The sequence below is a fragment of the Puntigrus tetrazona genome, chromosome 15, assembly GCF_018831695.1.
Source record: "Puntigrus tetrazona isolate hp1 chromosome 15, ASM1883169v1, whole genome shotgun sequence".
NCBI lineage: Eukaryota > Metazoa > Chordata > Actinopteri > Cypriniformes > Cyprinidae > Puntigrus > Puntigrus tetrazona.
The window spans coordinates 12,643,670-12,661,182 of NC_056713.1; the positions used below are offsets into that span (position 1 = coordinate 12,643,670).

A 17,513-nucleotide genomic window follows, 5' to 3' on the forward strand; every position below is an offset into this window, starting at 1 on the left:
ATATATATATATATATATATATATATATATATATATATATACATATATATATACACACACACACACACACACACACACACACACACACACACACACACACACACACACACACACACTTAAATTTCACAATAACAGAAAAAAATGCGGTTTTAGTGAGCATTCTTTAGTGAGAGACTTCTTTCAAAAACATAATAATGCATTTTACTTCACCCAAACTTTTGAACAGTAATTGTAGATTACCTTTGGCATCATCTAACATCCCCTCCAAATGAATCTCTGAAAATGCTAATCATTTATTATCACTCTTAAATGTCATTTAACAAATCTCAAAATGAATATCCATTTTATATGTACATATAATGCTTGTAGCATTTAAAATAAGTTGTATATAATTGCACTCAACTGGCTTATCAATAGAATAAAAATAAATTGGTATAATACTGAATTATAATATTGCTGCCATCCGTACCAGTCGACCTCATTAGTAGACTAGACGGTTACAGGATGACTAGTTTACTAAAGGATCATCATGAGTCATTTCATGTTCCACTGCTAAACGTCTCCAAGCAGTTAGAGTCCTTCCTCTTTATACAGTCCAGACACACACAAGCTGAAGCCAAGCACTTATGGAATGTTTTAATTGACCAGGCTTGAATTTCATGAAAAAACAGCAACTGTTGCCAGAGAACTCTCCAAGCGGCAGCTTTCGTGTGCTACGAGAGCGTCTCACCTTCTGTCATGAAGTAAGGGATACGGAAACGGCCTTCCAGAACACGCTGCCGCAGGACGGGGAGAGAGGGGCCATCGAAGGGCAGGGCGCCACACACCAGCACGTACAGAACCACCCCCATACTCTGCAGGAACACACACACAGAGTCAGCTCAGTGATGAACAACACGATTACCATGTGCAAATGTGCAGGTGCACACGCTTAAAGAGATAGACCACCCTAAAAATGGTTATTTATTCATCCTCGGGTCAGTTCTAACTTTGTAGAAGTTTCATTCTTGTGGAAAACAAAAGGAGATGTTTAGCAGAACGTTAATGCTGCTCTTTTCTCACCGGATACGAGCATCTTGTCGACAGGTTGGGAAGCGACTTGAGGGTAAGTAAATGATTTCACTTTTGGGCAAACTCTTCCTTTAATGGCAGTAAAAAGAGAGCACGAGAGCTTTCACATGATCTGATCTCTATCTCTCTCACACGGACCGCAGGGTGTTTGGTTTACGCTTTGACGTCAGTCGAGTTCTCAAAGGTTGAATAGGTGGTAACACAAACAACAGTCAGCTGACTCACTAATCATTTACTGTTAAACACACTGCGGTGTGAACCTGCATGGATACGCCAGCTAGTCAGATCAGTGCAGAATGGCATTACCCAGATGTCCAGCTGTGGTCCCTCGTACTGCTGTCCCTCAAACACCTCCGGGGCTGCATATGGAGGACTTCCACACCATGTGGCCAAGGGCTTTCCTGACTGGAAGAAATTTCCAAAGCCAAAATCTGCAAGGATAAAAACAAAAAAAGAGAAAGGTTATACAAGAATGAAACTGACAGGGTTTAGTATCTCTGCATCCAGGGACACAGATCACATTTTTAGGTTTCATTTCGATATAAATTTTATACCCAGGCTCCATACTTACTGACTGGTGAACTTTTCCAGTCAGTTATGACTGATGTGCTTGAAAACTAAAAAGCTGATTAAATACTTCTAACAAAAAAAAATACTACACACATTCTCATGAAGTGATTTAATAAATTACACCTGTTGTTCAAAAGTTTCAGGTTGGAAGGATTTAAAAAAAAAAAAAAAAATTAAGTATCTACATGCAACATAATAAGATACATAAATACAACTAAATTCGGAAATATTATTCAGATTCAGAATAACAGCTTTCTACTTTAATAGTTTAAAAAGTAGATTTATTCCTGTAATGGCAAAGCTGAATTTCAGTCCTCACCCATTGTTTAGGTCTTCATTAACAGGAAGTTGAGAAGAGAAGCATTTTTTTTACATTATAAATGGTTTTGAGTTAGTACTAATCAGTTTAATGAATATATGCTAAATATACACTCTATACACTCTAGAACACTAAATGTCTTGTTGATGCCAGAAGTCAGAGGAGAATGGCCAGACTGGTTTGAGCTGATAGAAAGGCAACAGTAACTCAAATAACCACTCGTTACAACTTAGGTATACAGAAGAGCATCACTGAACGCACAACACATGGGTTACAGCAGCAGAAGACCACAGCGGGTGACTCTCCTGTCAGCTAAGAACAGGAAACTGAGGCTACAATTCGCACAGGCTCACCAAAATTGGACAATAGAAGATTGGAAAAACGTTGCCTCGTCTGATTGTAGGGTCAGAATTTGGCGTCATCAACATGAAAGCATGGATCCATCCTGCCTTGTATCAACGGTTCAGGTTGGTGGCGAAGGCTAAAGGGGGTCCAACCCAGTACCAGTAAGGTGTACCTAATAAAGTGGCTGGTGAGTGTATGTATTCATGTCTTATAAAAAAAAAAAATAATAAAATAATAATAATTATACTGACTTCTGAAGTCTCTACTTTAAAATTCCAGATGCTTATATGAATAAAATATTCACAAAAAAACAGGTGTATAACTGGTGAGACATATTTATGGCAGTTAAATTCTCAATTGACAACCTTTTGGCACACGTGGCAAAAAATGAATAATGGATCCTGTAACTCATTTGTCATCAAATGTCAAGAGTTGGGAAATGTAATATCCTTCTACTTGCATACCGTAATTTCTTTGCAAATCAGTTTACTGATGAACCAGAGGTGTAAAGTTTACCTTAAATTACCCATGACTCTGAAAGCACAGACACTGCAAAAACATGCTTCTCTAATAACCTAAGCCAAAAACACATTTCCTCCACACATCCTTGAAGCTTTCAGAATAATGCATTTGCAGCCTACTTCTTTCTGCTTTGATGACTAATATTAGTGCTGTACTCATTGAGAAGCCATTACCAAAAAATAAATAAATAATAATTTCTACACAAACTTTGCCATTAGTGTGTAATTTTGCCTGAAGTACAGTCAGGCAGCAATTCTTTATACAGACAGCACTTTTTTCAAAAAAAAAGTCAAATCCCAAAAAAAAAAAAAAACAATTGAGTTGGTGGTTTTTGTGTCTGAAGTCATCCATCTATATGCAATATTGTTCTCCTAAATATTTCTTTAAGATACAAGCATTTAAAATGTATAATTTATAGTCTTTACACTTTATACATTTATTGAAAACAGAGGAGAAATGTTAATTTTGCACAACAGATTTTTAAAATGCTTTCCTGAATAAGAATGTCCTTTCTTCATGTAATAGTGCCTTGATTAGAAAATATATGTGTATGTGTGTAAATTATGACAAAAGATCAGACTACATTATATAAGGTCACTTTAAAATCCTATGTGACCTTTACTTAGGCATTATACAGTACCGCACTACGTCTACTGGCAAATGTTGTATAACATGGTATGCTGACAGCAGCCAATGCAGGAACAGAGGGTCGCTAAGCCAGCACACAGACTGAGCAGCATCTGTAATAGGGATTAGTGGATCATGGCGTGCAAACCCTGAAGATGGAAACCGTCATCACCACCTCACTCTGACTCCAATGGGTTAGATGAGCTTTACAAAGTGCTAAGAGATTAGATACAAAGGCCACCACTGCCCGAAGTCAAAGACAGTGGTGTCTATAAGCCTGTATTTGTTGATAACCCTGTGCATGCTTAAAAAAAAAAGGGGAATTTATATATATGTATAAACACTTTATTTGGATAGTTCACATAGACATTCCACTAACAGTAAGTAACTTTGCAACTACATGTCAACTAGTAGTCAACAGATTATTAGTAGACTGTCTGCTTCATAATTTCTAACACTTTATTTTGATGGGTCCACAACAAACAACAAACTGATTATCAGAAACTTTGAAGGTATATAGTTAGTAGACAAGTAGAGCAAATTAGTGAAAATTAGTTTACATGTTAACATTTATTTACAAAGTTACTTGTTATAGTTAGTAGAATGCGTAAAGTGGTCTACCAAAACAAAATAACATGTAACCCATACATGTACATATATTCATAAATTAAATGTCTATATTATGTATTAATATATCACTCTTCCATTCTAAAATGATTATAAAAGTGTGTATGTTGTACATTTTGTATGTGTTATATATACAGATTTATTCAGTTTGGGATTTAGTAACTTAAATTAAGGGTGAAATTAGGAGTGTGTCTACAATTTGACATACAGGGGTCTCATAAAACGAAAATGTGAACTGTAAGCGAGAGCAAAAAGCAGCTAAGTCCATTTTACATTGTGTCTGTGATGCAAGAAGCCAGTATGATGAGTCCATATCAGTTGCGCTGACCCACTTCATGAGCTGAATGCTGAGCAGGAGGAATTGACGTCAAAGCTCTAGGCAGTCCAGCGGCAGACATTGCAGGAGAGAGCCTCAACATTCAATACAGGAATCACTCAATCTCATCCGGCCCTGGAGCTTAACTCCTGCAGCTTGGAAAACAGTGGCTAACGCCATATTTACAGGCAGAGCTGATCTTTGTGTTACTTTAAATAAAAGCTTTTATTGAGGTCAATAGCTCTGGCTCTCATAATTTGTTTACGCAGTGGACATATATAACCACGCTGTGCATTGGATTGGAGCTGGAGGTTGAATGTGTAAAGATCTCTAGGGATCCAATCCGAACAATTTTCATGTAGTTTCCCAATCATTGCCCACCCCCAGGAAGTCTCTCACTCCCACAGGTTTGCTCATTCAACATGATTTATGGGAAAACATTCGTACTGTATACTGTGTATTGCTTCACGCATTGAAAATTTAATATGTCATGTAATCACAATACAAAACCACAGTAAAATGAAACCTTTTGCTATAATACATAATATGGAATATGCATTCATGGTTTATAGATTAGAGTTTCACAGCCTTCTTCTAGTCATGATGCAAGCACATAAATGTTTGAAGTGGAACATAAAAGGCTGATGACCTTTCTTTGAGTGACCCAGCTTCAGCCATCTTCTGAAAGGCTCACTGTGAATCAGTGTGAGGGCTAAAAGAAAAAGGACCTTTAACAAAGCCTTGTGGGACACTCCACTGTGACTGGCTTCTGCATTCCTTGCTGTGCCAAACATCATAATCTACTAACATGATAGTGGAGTTTTGGGCAGGGAGCAGGTTGACGTGTCAGGGAAAATGACAATGTTTGGTCTGTGTGTGAATGTGTGCACACGTGAGTGGGAAGCTCCTCTTTTCGCTGGATGCTCAAAGCCTGGCTCATTTTATAGTCAGTAACCTCTCGATTGCTCAAATGAACCTTAGTCTAGATATATAGCTCAGCCCAGAAAGCACCTGTGTGCTCTTGACGCAAGTTATGGCTCCACCAACTGAGTCATCGTTCTGAGCGGTACTGCTTTGATTAATAAATTGCCCATCACACCCTTTAATTAACTATGGCGAAATCACAAAAATGTAGGTGAAAATCTTCTAAAGGCAAGGGAAATTCCAAACCATTCTGGCACCAACTTCCAGCTCAGTTGTGTGTATATATATAGTGCACCAAACTACAAACTTGATGTTTTACTTTACAATCCAGAGTCTCCTTTTCAGTGTTGATAAAAGCAAACACACAAACAACAGTATCTTATTTATGCTTTTTATTTGTGCATTTACCCAATTGCATAAATAAAAAGCATAAGTAAAATAAATAAACTATTAAACTATTTAATTGTTCATTTATTGTAGTACACAAATAATAAAAATAAAATTGTTATACTAATAAATTATACATTATGTAATATAAAGTTGGGTAAATGTATATATAATATAGTATAAATAATACAATTTTATAAAATAATATAAAGCAGCTATTTTATATTTTGCAACAATTCAATATCAATGCCAACGCACCAAAGACTAGTAATGATTTTAGATATTGTAACTGTGACAGCCATTACCAGCAATCTTGATGTTCATGTGTCCATCTAGCAGCAGATTCTCGGCCTTCAAGTCCCGGTGAACGATGTTTCGGTTGTGGCAGTACTCAACTGCAGACAGAATTTGCCAGAACTTGCGTCGTGCCTCTGGTTCGCTCAGCCGTCCATGCTTGGCTAGGTAGTCTAAATAAAGATGTAATGAGGTTAACTAAACATCACAAACACACAAAGCACAGACGTGAATCAATGAAACATTTTGCATGGGTAATATAGTGTAAAATGGATCGTCATAAAATTGGACTGACAGAAAGAAAGGGGAAAGAAATTAAAAAAAAAAAAAAAGTTGAAAACCATGACCGCACGTTGTACCGGGAAAGGCTCTGGCGGTGTGGTGTGGCTAGTGGCAGAGATTGATGAGCCACAATAAGGAGGCTCTGTGGTGTGTGAGTGGGGTAAACATCCCCCTGGATGGTGTAATCATGTGGTCACCACACCCTAGAGTACTGGGTCAGTCCCTGGCCCTCGGCCTGTAGCCAAACCTAAAGTCCTCACACATTCCATTCCATACTCGCCTTGGGATTACATTGAGGTGGGCTGGCACTGTGGTGACTGTGGGTACATGGCAGTGTGTGTAAGCCGTCGTTCTCTACATAAGCTGTTTTTCAAATCAATTTTCAAAAACAGAGAAATTTGTGACCTTGGATAACCTAGCCTTAAGGTGTAGTCCCATTAGCGTAGCTTCAGAGAAATTTTTACATGCAGTAAAGCCATTGTTGATAGTCAATAATTTAGAAATACATGAAGCGCAGCTCAGACAGAAGTCACTTTGGTAACACTTTACAATAAGGTTCATTAGTTAGCAACATTAGTTGAAACAAACTAACAATGAACAATACTTCTACGGCATTTAATAATTTATGCTAATTTCAGCATTTACTAATGTATTATTAAACACATTAGTTGTGTTTGTTAATATTAGGTAATGATTTGTTAACATGAACTAACAATAAATGAGTTTTAAGCGCTCACACAGAATTTCCAATCAAGCAAATTCCAATGGAAATTATTCATTTTGCCAACAAAACTGTGTAGCGACAGCAAAATTCTATAGAAAATAAATGAAAAAGGAAAAATGTAATACAATTTTTATATACATACACACGAACAATAATTTAACAATAATGCCAATTCATTGAGCTAACCAATTACCAATTAGACACCAGATGTAACATTCTGAAATTGTGCTCCATTTGAACCTTTTTAGGACTATGCTGCTAATCAAAAAACACACCTGACATAAGAATGTCTCAGATTTGTGTCAAATGGCTAGCAGGAATCTTCTTTGAGATAAGATGTTCATACACTCTGCTTTATACCACTCAACTGGCTATAATCACCCTCACTAAATCACAGACTGTGGACTTTGGCCCACGGAACAACATATCATTCTGCAGTCAGCAGTATACCAGGTACATCAGGCCTCTGACTTGTTATACATGTTTTTTTCTTCTCTTTGCCATGCATAACAAGATACACCTCAAAGAGCCTAAGAGGGCCTGCTGACCTAATAAAAGTTGCTTCTACTTTATAAGTAGTACAACAGAGTTGCTCTCAACTGACCCTTACAAGCGAGAGCGGCAGTCGCACCACAGTCGCATGGACTGACTAACTGCCTCAAAGAGGCACGCGAGAGGAGAAAGAGCATTTCCTCTTCTCAGCGAGGTGCATTTTACTGCAGGGCTTCGGTTTTAAAGCATGAACTAGCTGAACCTTGTAGCAGTGTTGTCATGTGCAAAAAAATTCATGGTATTTGAAGTGATCCATCAACTTTATTTCACGCAAATATAATACGTAAAATCACATTTTTATAATAATAATTATTATATTATATTCCTATGTTATTAAATGTTACATTTTATAAGTCTTTCTGCATTTAGTAAATGTGCAAAAAAGTGCAAAGAAAAAAAAACAAACAAAAAAACCCCATGGTACTAGCAAATAAATTGTGGATTTCTTGCACACATAAAACAAATAAACAAAACCATTTCTGACATACAGAATACATTCTGGTCTTTAAACACATGAGTGATACACAGTCTACATAGGAATTATGAGATCTCCTATACTACCATTACTAACGCTCAAACCTAAAATTGACAGACTAGAAATAGAGCCTGAGGGTAAAAGGCAGGGATCAAGAGACTGAGGGCAGACACGGGTGTCAAGACTGATCAGCTGACATGTTCAAAAAGAACCTTTTCTCCAGCTCTGGATTTTCTAAAATATGCATGGCCTACATTTCTTCCCTCCACTTCCAAAATTCAAATCAATGTCCCTTAGCTTTCCCTCTCTCTCTCCTGCTTTGCCTGTGCGTTCTGCAGCTCCTACTTATTCGAAGTTGACCCAGTTACCAGGTCCCTCTAATGCTTCGGCTCTGCTCTGCGGTGCTGGTGGAGCAGACAGGCTCTCGTGGTGGGCTTCTGGGCTGCTAAGCTCCACCACGGGGGACCGAACCCAGCACTTCACAGCACCAAATGCTGCTCTAGCTCGGTCTTCTCTCTCTTTTCTCCTTGTGAAGATTATCTGATGGAAGTGAGTGCATGTGTTACGTTAGGATAGCTAAGATTCAGTGTGATGCAAGCAAACCGTTTTGGTCTTAATGGTTTTAACATGCATCTTTCATCATTTGTGATTGACTGGAGACTTTTACTCTTGATAGTGATGGCACATGCTGTAAATAAGTTGCAAAATCACATTGTGCAACAGAAAATCACAATAGCTGGACAGCATGGCCTCTCCGTACTACAAGTCAGTAATTATGGGGTAATCTCGACAAAAACTCACGTACGCATTTGTTATGCCATGTTGGTAAGATAATTTTATTTTTTTTTTTTTTTTTTTATTTGTTTGACCCCAGCAGCCTGATTTCTAGTCTCCATGGAGCATTTGGCTGTTATCTCACCCTGTAGCACACTTGCGCGGGAACAAGTAATTTGGTTTGCCCCAGCCACGACATCTCTCTTTATATCTCTTTCAAAACAGAGAGGCTGTTGTCACATCCAACACCGGGGTCATGGTGTCTACACAAAGTACACCGCAACCGCGAGATTGTAAAAGAATCACGCTAAATGTCTGTTTTATTGTCTGGCAATAAACCACTTTACCAGTATGAGCGTGCTAATTGTTGGCAGGCCAAACAGAATATGCTTGACTAATATACGTTTACATAAACAACAAATACAGCCGAAAAAACAAAACAGTGTTAAGTAATTTATTCATCCGCAATGAAAGCCATAATGTTACACAGTGCAGAACAACAATAGCCAATTAAAGCCAATACAGTTTTGGACCAGTTGTATTTCACTGTGGGCAGGGCTACTCTATGTGTAGGTTTCGTATTACAGAATTTCCCTTAAACGCATTAAATTCTAAACGCACATTTCAAAAAAAAAAAAAAATTACTCCTCGGGGCAGGAACAATTTCTTGGTAGCACAATATCACATTGCCGTGTACTGTGAAACAGACACAGTGTTATGTAAGAATAATGTGTGATGATTATGTGAGTTTTCACAGGTGGTGCACAGCAGCAGCTGCTACAAAGTCAAAGAGATCAGTCACTGGAAGTGATCTAGTCTACTTTTACACCACTTTCCCCTCCAAGAATCCCCGACAAGTGATTTTTAAAGGGATAGTTCACCTAAACGTGAAAATTCTTTCTTAAAGTCGATGTTGTTTCAAACCTTTATAACTTTTCTCTGTTTGAAAATCCCACCAGAATCGTTTTTTTTTCTCCATATCCTCTAATACAACTGAATAGCTACAATGGGGGAAAAAAATCTATTATGAGAGAAATATGAGAAATATGTTTTGGCCCACGCATAGACAGCAACACAAATGAAATGTTTATGGCCTAGAAAGATTGATCCGGGGGAGAATAAATCGTTGAAGTCATAATTTTTGTTTTCTTTGTTGACAAAAAGTATTCTCATAGCTTCGTAACATTACATTTGAACCACTGGTGAAATATTTTAATAATGTCTTAACTAGCTTTCTTAGCCTTAACTTTTCAGCTGCGCTGCCGTCTATAATTTTTGGTTTCATCAAAAATATCTTAATTTGTGTGCTGAAGATGAACAAACGTCTTGGAATGACATGAGGGCGAGTAATTAGTGGACTGTCCCTTTAAAGGTTCAGTCCCTATTCTCTCTGACAGGTGACCGGTACTGGTACTTTATTAAAAATGTTCCCTTTGTACTCAACAGAAGACAATAAGTCAATGCTGACAGAATACATTTTTTGCATGAACTATTCCCTTAATTTCCTTTGACCTTCAGTTTTGCTCTTAGCTTCAAGCTTGTGTGTCAGACAGAACAGAACTCCAAAGCAGAGGAAAGACAGACAGCTGAGCTGTCAGAATATGATCATCATCGGTGACACATTTGTTGCTTGTGACTATGATGGTTATTCACACAGACTGTGTTTGTCTCGCCTGAGCTAATTTCAGCCTGACCTTTGTTACTATCATCTGAAACCAAGATGTTAGTTGAATACACACTTTCTCCATGTCAGTGATGTGAAATCAGGATAAACGCAGTGAAATTGTTCAGAGGTAGATCTGGCTGCCACACAGCATTAGCATCATATCTTTGTGAATTAACAAAAATAGCGAGAACATCCAAATATGGTAGTCAGCTTTTTACTAAAAAAGAAAAAAAAGTATGACTATGTATGCCAAAAAAACCCCATCAAAAAACGTTTATCCAATAATGTACAGAAGCATAAATATTTAGGCCCTGCAAGTATTATTGGTTGAAAGCTAGTACAATAAAAACTATTCATTATGTGCTATATTTTCTATCAAGTACCGCATTTTGCATCGTACCACTGTAAACGGTACCACTTACCAAAGATTTCCCCATTCTTGGCGTATTCTGTCACAAGGTACAGCATATTCTTGGTCTCCATGACCTGCGTGAGGATGAAAAAAAATAATGTTACGAGTAAAATCCTCTGTCTTTGCTGGCGTGCACTGATCCAAAATACACATGAACAACAAAGCAAGTGCAAAAAGTGGGTTGAGTGATAAAATGACTGCTACAATCATCTGAAATCTGAAGCATCCCATTGAGTCCACAGTATTATAAAGAAACGCATGAATCAGAGTGGGATGCTGGTTTACTCATAGGCTCGATTCACAGTGCAGTGTCAGAGCCAGCAATGTGTGGGAGGACTCCAGAATTAGCCAAAGAAAACAAAAAGATGAATAGACCTAAATGTAGTAGGAGAAGCGGCATGTTATAATTCAGAAACATTCACGGAGACCCACATAAACACTACTGTCGGCCATTTACACAGTCAGTTAGTTTAACTGATACGTTGGCCTCGTCTGTACAGAGAGGCTTTTGTGGAAATCGCCCTTATCTGGGCTCAACTTGTATGAGTTTTTCCCGCTCTGGCCATTTAAAGGCATTACAGAGTTGACTAATAAAATCAGCAACCAGGCCAGAATATGAATCAACTCCTAAACTAATTCTCCTTTCCAGAAACATGTTTTGATGGAAGCTGTGATCTCAGAGCTGTTCAGAACACAATGATCACAAAGCACTTCTTATTCCCATCAGCTGCCGAATAAGCAAATAACTGGAAATAACTCAAATTATCTCATGTGAATAGTTGATACTACGCTAGTTGGCTGTCTGTTACGTGACACACCAGCAGTGGTTAGTCACATAACACCAAGGGATGGGTCACACTGTTGCCAAAGATAACTGTCAACGAAGTGGAACTATCAATCAATTACAAATGACATAATATGCCTATTGCTACTGCTAATAATTTAGTGTAGAAAATTGATAGTAACTTTCCTTAAAAAAACAAAAAAAAAAAAACACAAAATGTAACATTTGTACACAAGTAACAAGTGACACTGAATTAAACATTTTATGTAGAATAAAAGGTGTTTAAAGTTTGTGTGTGTGTGTCTGTATTGTTACTTTTAAAAGTAATGCATTAAAATATTCATAAAAAGTAATTAAACTGTGTTACTTTTTCTTACCTAGACTAAGTGAGCTTGTTTTTTTTGTTGTTTTTAAGGAACGTATTATGTAATGGGGAACGTGTAATGCATTACAAGTATATGTGTATGCATGATTTTATGTACAGTGCTAGCAAAAGATTATTAGAACCAGCTAAAATGTTATTTCTATCTTTTGCTTTAGTGTGTTATTAGGAAATATCGGTTTACGTTCCAAACATTAATTCTGCTATTAATTGTAATAATCCAGTGAGATTTTTGTCAGATAAGAGATACACGCAGAGTATTTATACATGCTTTAATATTATTTTACATAGTGTTTTTTACATGAATGTATTCGTGTTAAGAATGCAAAGAATTTGATTATGACTGTAGCGAGCTTGAAATGCATTTGAGCTGCATATGAGCATGTGATCCCATCTGGTATGACCAAAGAAAAAAGCTGACATGTAATGCCACACAGTATTATGGACCGTTTGCTGCTGCATTACGTGTGCATGAGGGTGCGTGTGCGGAGCAGCTGCTTGTTGTTAGGACCCTGAGCCGTGGCAGATGGGGCAGAGGGAAACCGGGGGTTAGAGATGAGATGGCAGGGCCTGCAGAGCTGCCCTCTGTTTATGAGGCCTGAAAGGAAATGACTAATTGACCCATGCCGTTTGAATGGAGTAACCGTTGGAAATAATGATACACTATGATTACACGGCAAGGGCTTGGACGGGTGCCGCTACGTTGTATAATAAGGAAGCGCTATTCCCATTCCCAAAAACCAAAGTGACCTAAAGTCTTACATAATGCTGCAGTGAAGTCACACTGGGGGAGAAGTTATCTCATCTTCTAAGTGTTTGTGTGACTTCGACTCCAAAGTGTGACTGATCTCTAGTTTTTAAAAAATGGTTTTTTTTCAAGCTGGACAACTTTAACGTGTTTATGGTGAAAAGTAGTTGGCGGTTAACTTTGGCTTGATGACCAAATGGTCTTTATGGTGTATCACAATGTGTGCAATTAAGTGCCCTTAATGCAGATTAAACCCACATCTTGATCACTATTCAGGAACACTAGTGTATCTAATCATGCATCATGTTTTGTAAATAATCATGAGATCTTTGTTGAGATTTCACGAGAGGCAACCAAAACCTGTAAGTTAAATATTAATATAATAATTAGATATTATTAACTAAAAGTTGAAGGATACAGACATTTAGAAGTTGATTTTAAAATGTCAAGAATTGAAATAAAAAATGAAGCTGTGTAAGCACTTGCATTTTTACAACACTGTAAGTGTGTCCCATCAGATAATAAAACGTTTTTCACACGCTTGTGGTCTTTATCCTCAATTCAACACTTGGCCCAAATACAGGAAATACGTCATATAAATAGTCAAGTGTAAAGACGGCAAATGTGGGTATTTGGAGAATGGGTGTCTCCGACATTTACAAACAATTCCTGCATTTTAGCCTCAAGTGTCAGTTAAAACAACTTTGAAATTGTTTAGAAAACGGTTGCTACACTTTGCTAACTGACCGTGGTAAAAAGTCAACATCAACATCAACTGTATGCAATGCAAAGTCTAAATTGTAAGATAAAAAAAAACTAAACAAAAATCTACATTATTTATTAATTAGCTAAAACTTAAAATCAGTTATTGTACCAGCCACAACAAGATGTAGGCTCTAAGTTCTCAGCCCAGAAATTGCACACCGGTACATCCCTCTAAAAATTTTTTTTTTTTTTTTTACATTTAGCAAACGCTTTTATCCAAATCAACTTTAAAACGAGAAAAACCACACGCAATTGATCATATTCAGGCAGTCATTACCTGGTACAGTTTAATGATGTGTGGATGGTCCAGCATTTTCATGATCTGTACTTCACGGTAGATCTTCTCTAGGTTCACAGCATCCAGCTGGGTCTTGTCGATGATCTTTATAGCCACCTGTTGAACGAAGGGCACAGAGACACACTTTCATTGGCACAGAGCCTAATGCCTCGAGTTACTCGGTGAAATTCATTAGTCTTGTTGCTGTCTGCAGTGCAAGTCGATCCAGTCTTCACAAGCCCCAGCGCGGATCAAAGGCAAAATACACATGAGCTAATACGCACCTGAGCGTCTGGTTAACGGCTTAACTACTGAAGTAGGCTAATGATCCGAATTATCTTATCATTTTCCCACAGGCTTTTCATCATTTGCCAGACAAATGGGAGAAGAACAGGAGTAATTTACCATTTCATAACCACTCATACCTTAATCCCCCTTTTGACTGTATAATAACAATCTTCAGGTAAGTACACAGAAGCAGAAAAAACAGAACATATTCCACAGTTAAATCTTTGACCTGTGTTCAGTATCATTACAGTCATACAAAACATTTGTTATGAAGATTCACAACACTTTGGTGCTTCAGCTTACTTCTTACTGTCAGTATGAGGAAATTTCTAATTATAATAAAATAAAAAGTTATCAAAAATTAAATATCCTGAAAAAAATATCAGTCAATCTTGATGTACATTAAACTACAAAAATGCCAAAGTAAGGATCAACAAAAACATTTTTTTTGGATTTGGATTTTTACTCTGCCTGCCAACATTTTCACCAGCCCTGCCACAATTTATATATTTTTCCAACACTGCTGCATTAAAAAAACATTAATAATAATGTTCTGAAAAATCAACTGGCAGGCCCAGTAAAAACATTGGTATGGATAGCAAAAATGCAGCCTAGCAGAAAAGTCACATAATGTAATAGGGAAAAAAGAACTAATTATATATATATTTTTCTATAAATTAAAATATATACAAAAAAATAAATAAAAATCACACACAAACACACACATACATTATATAATATCTATATCTAATATCTAATATATATATATATATATATATATATATATATATATATATATATATATATATATATATATATATATATATATATATATAATAAATTCATTATTGTTTCACAATTTCAACAGCATCTAGGTAACATCAAAATCAATAGACTTTGCAAAAACAATATTTAACAAATAAAGATGATAACTCCAGAATGCATAAAAACATTTGCATAATTATCGCAAAAATAACAATGTGCTTGACAAGTGACAGCCCTGTGTATCGGCCTGAATCTGTCTCACACTGATCCCAGGTCAGTCTTGTTCTTGACCCCTGGAAAGCATAACGGTAACTGACTGAAAACGTTAGAGCACATCACTATGAATCAGCTGTCACGTGCGAATGCGGTTAGTCATTCTCACTGGCAGTAACAGTGATCCAACTGTCCATTAAAACCCACGAACAATGAAGGCGATACACAAAGCGCAAGACACATGCTACCAAAGCTGGTGTATTCTGAAGACAGCTCCGAGGAACAACAGAGAAATCACAAAACACAGGAGACCGATGGGAGGATGTGTCGTTCCCCACAGAAATAAAGCTGCCTGGAGGCAGCCATTGCAGAGGTGCATCAACAGTGTACAACACAATCCGGTTAAATATCATAATTCCAGACAGTGCTCTAATGTTAAACTCTACATCTGCACACAGTGTTAAATGCAGAAGCACTCTGACTAAGCGTAAATTACAGCTCGCACCTACTATTTTAAACACCCTACACTGAAACTTTACTGCAAAGCAACACACAACGTCACCAAGGTCAATACCTCGGATTTTTAGAAATCATTAAATGCGGACCACACTCACCAAGCGCAAACATTTTAGAGCCGAGCACAACTATATTTTTTTTAATAATTTATGACATTTTCTGTGACCGCGGTAACCTTGTGTCGTGCAATCGGTACTCGGCAGGGTTTCTTTGCGAGGAATGCGAGACAATCATCAGCTCAGGTTTTGTGATGAGACGACATCCATTATCACAAAATCACCCTGTGCTTATGCAACTACTGCACAAAACGCACAACAGCATGGCCCACATTTAAAGGGCACCAAACCAGCATAATTTCTTGCCATTGTACTCAGCCTTTGTCTTTCTTTGACAACTAGTTTTGGACACCCTGCACGTTTGGAATACTCTGCATATTTCCATTGAGGCGTTAGTCTGCTGGATGTGCGTTTATCAGTGCATGCAAAGCTGCACTGAGGCTTCAGCTAATTGTAGAGAACGTACTTCGGACAAGGGTCTGAACAGAAATAAAATGCAACTGAAAGTGACCAAAATGCCCCGGTAATATTAAAAATGTATCCTTATTTTGTTTTTAGTTTTTAACACATATCATATGCATCTGATGTTGATTGTATTTTATAATAAAAACACTGATAGTAATTTAAATAACTTTTTGTTTTCAAAATTAATGTAAACAAAAACTATTTAGTTCAGACCATTAACAAAAAAAATACAACTGAAGCAACAAAAATGCCTCTGATATTACAAACTAATTCTCGTTTTTTTTTTTTTTTTAAATGTCATTAATATTTCATATATTGGAATATCAGCTTTAATTTTCCAATTAAAAAAAAACATATTTCAATGAAACATTTTGCATTTTGACAATATAAAAATAATTCGAATCACAAAATCAGCCACGATTCGACACGTTCCTAAATCGAATCAAACCCAGGTGGCTCCTTAAAAAAAAAAGTGACACCGCTTCAGACAAACAGGTTGTTTGTTATCCAAAGATACTAAGTTCTCGCGTAACTAGTATCAACAACATCGTGATGCAACCGAGCCAGCGTGAACAAAACTGTAAAACTTGTGCGGTGCAAATATATTCCCAACTCACCTCTGTCTTGGTTATGCGATGTCTTGCCAGTTTTACAACAGCGAAATTCCCCTTCCCGAGAGTCCGCTCGATATCGTAGAAGCCCACTCGGACGGGACCCCTGAGCGCTGGCTTTTGGTGACAGTCAGCCATGACCATGCTGTTAGTGAAGCGCTATGGTTTGGGGCGAGAAGATAGAGACCTGCCACTTGAGCCTCAAGATAACGAGGTCGGCAGAGGCTAAAACGTGTAGAAATGCCAGCGTGCCGGCCAAGGGCGCTCGCTGACGGTCCGCTCCGGTCTCGGCAGAAGAAGCAGGGGGGAGCGTTCGGGAGCGCGGCGGCGTGTCACGCCACCTCCTTCGATACAATAGAGCTCTAATATTTCAGCTGTGTTTGCGAGAGTACACGAGTTGACTTGCAGGAGGCATCATGTTCTCTGGTTGACGTGCATTGACGTCAGAGCCTATGGGGGTATTTGTACGAGGGGCGGGGCTTCGAAGCGCTTCCACACTCCGGTGCCAATTCGTTTCCAAGGCGACCGGACCCACCTCTTACGTCAGCGGCCGGAGCGTCGCTGTGTTTGCTCGAGCGCTGGCTGTGAAAGCCCGCCGCCAGCAACTTTGATAAAGTCTCTCGCGTACTTCAGTCGAGGAATGAGAGCCGACGGCGACGCGCTCTCTGTTTGAAGGCGGTACGCTGGCTTTTTCCGGCTTCATCGTCTCTTAAAAGCAAGTCGAGGTTCTTGGGGGTTTCAATCTTTTATATTCCG

General features: G+C 38.0%; 1 protein-coding gene across 1 annotated transcript in view; it reads right to left on the reverse strand.

Moving 5' to 3' along the window:
• The window catches only part of sik2b (salt-inducible kinase 2b), a 33,002-nt gene extending 15,807 nt beyond the window's left edge, over window positions 1-17,195 (reverse strand). The window contains exons 1-6 of the mRNA XM_043258164.1: window positions 16,764-17,195; window positions 13,844-13,960; window positions 10,898-10,961; window positions 6,014-6,175; window positions 1,378-1,502; window positions 731-854 (exon numbers count right to left, since the gene is read on the reverse strand). Of these exons, the coding sequence (XP_043114099.1) occupies window positions 731-854; window positions 1,378-1,502; window positions 6,014-6,175; window positions 10,898-10,961; window positions 13,844-13,960; window positions 16,764-16,901 (730 nt within the window). The 5' untranslated portion in view covers window positions 16,902-17,195. The remainder of the gene's footprint in view (window positions 1-730; window positions 855-1,377; window positions 1,503-6,013; window positions 6,176-10,897; window positions 10,962-13,843; window positions 13,961-16,763) is intronic.
• Window positions 17,196-17,513: the final 318 nt, after the last annotated feature.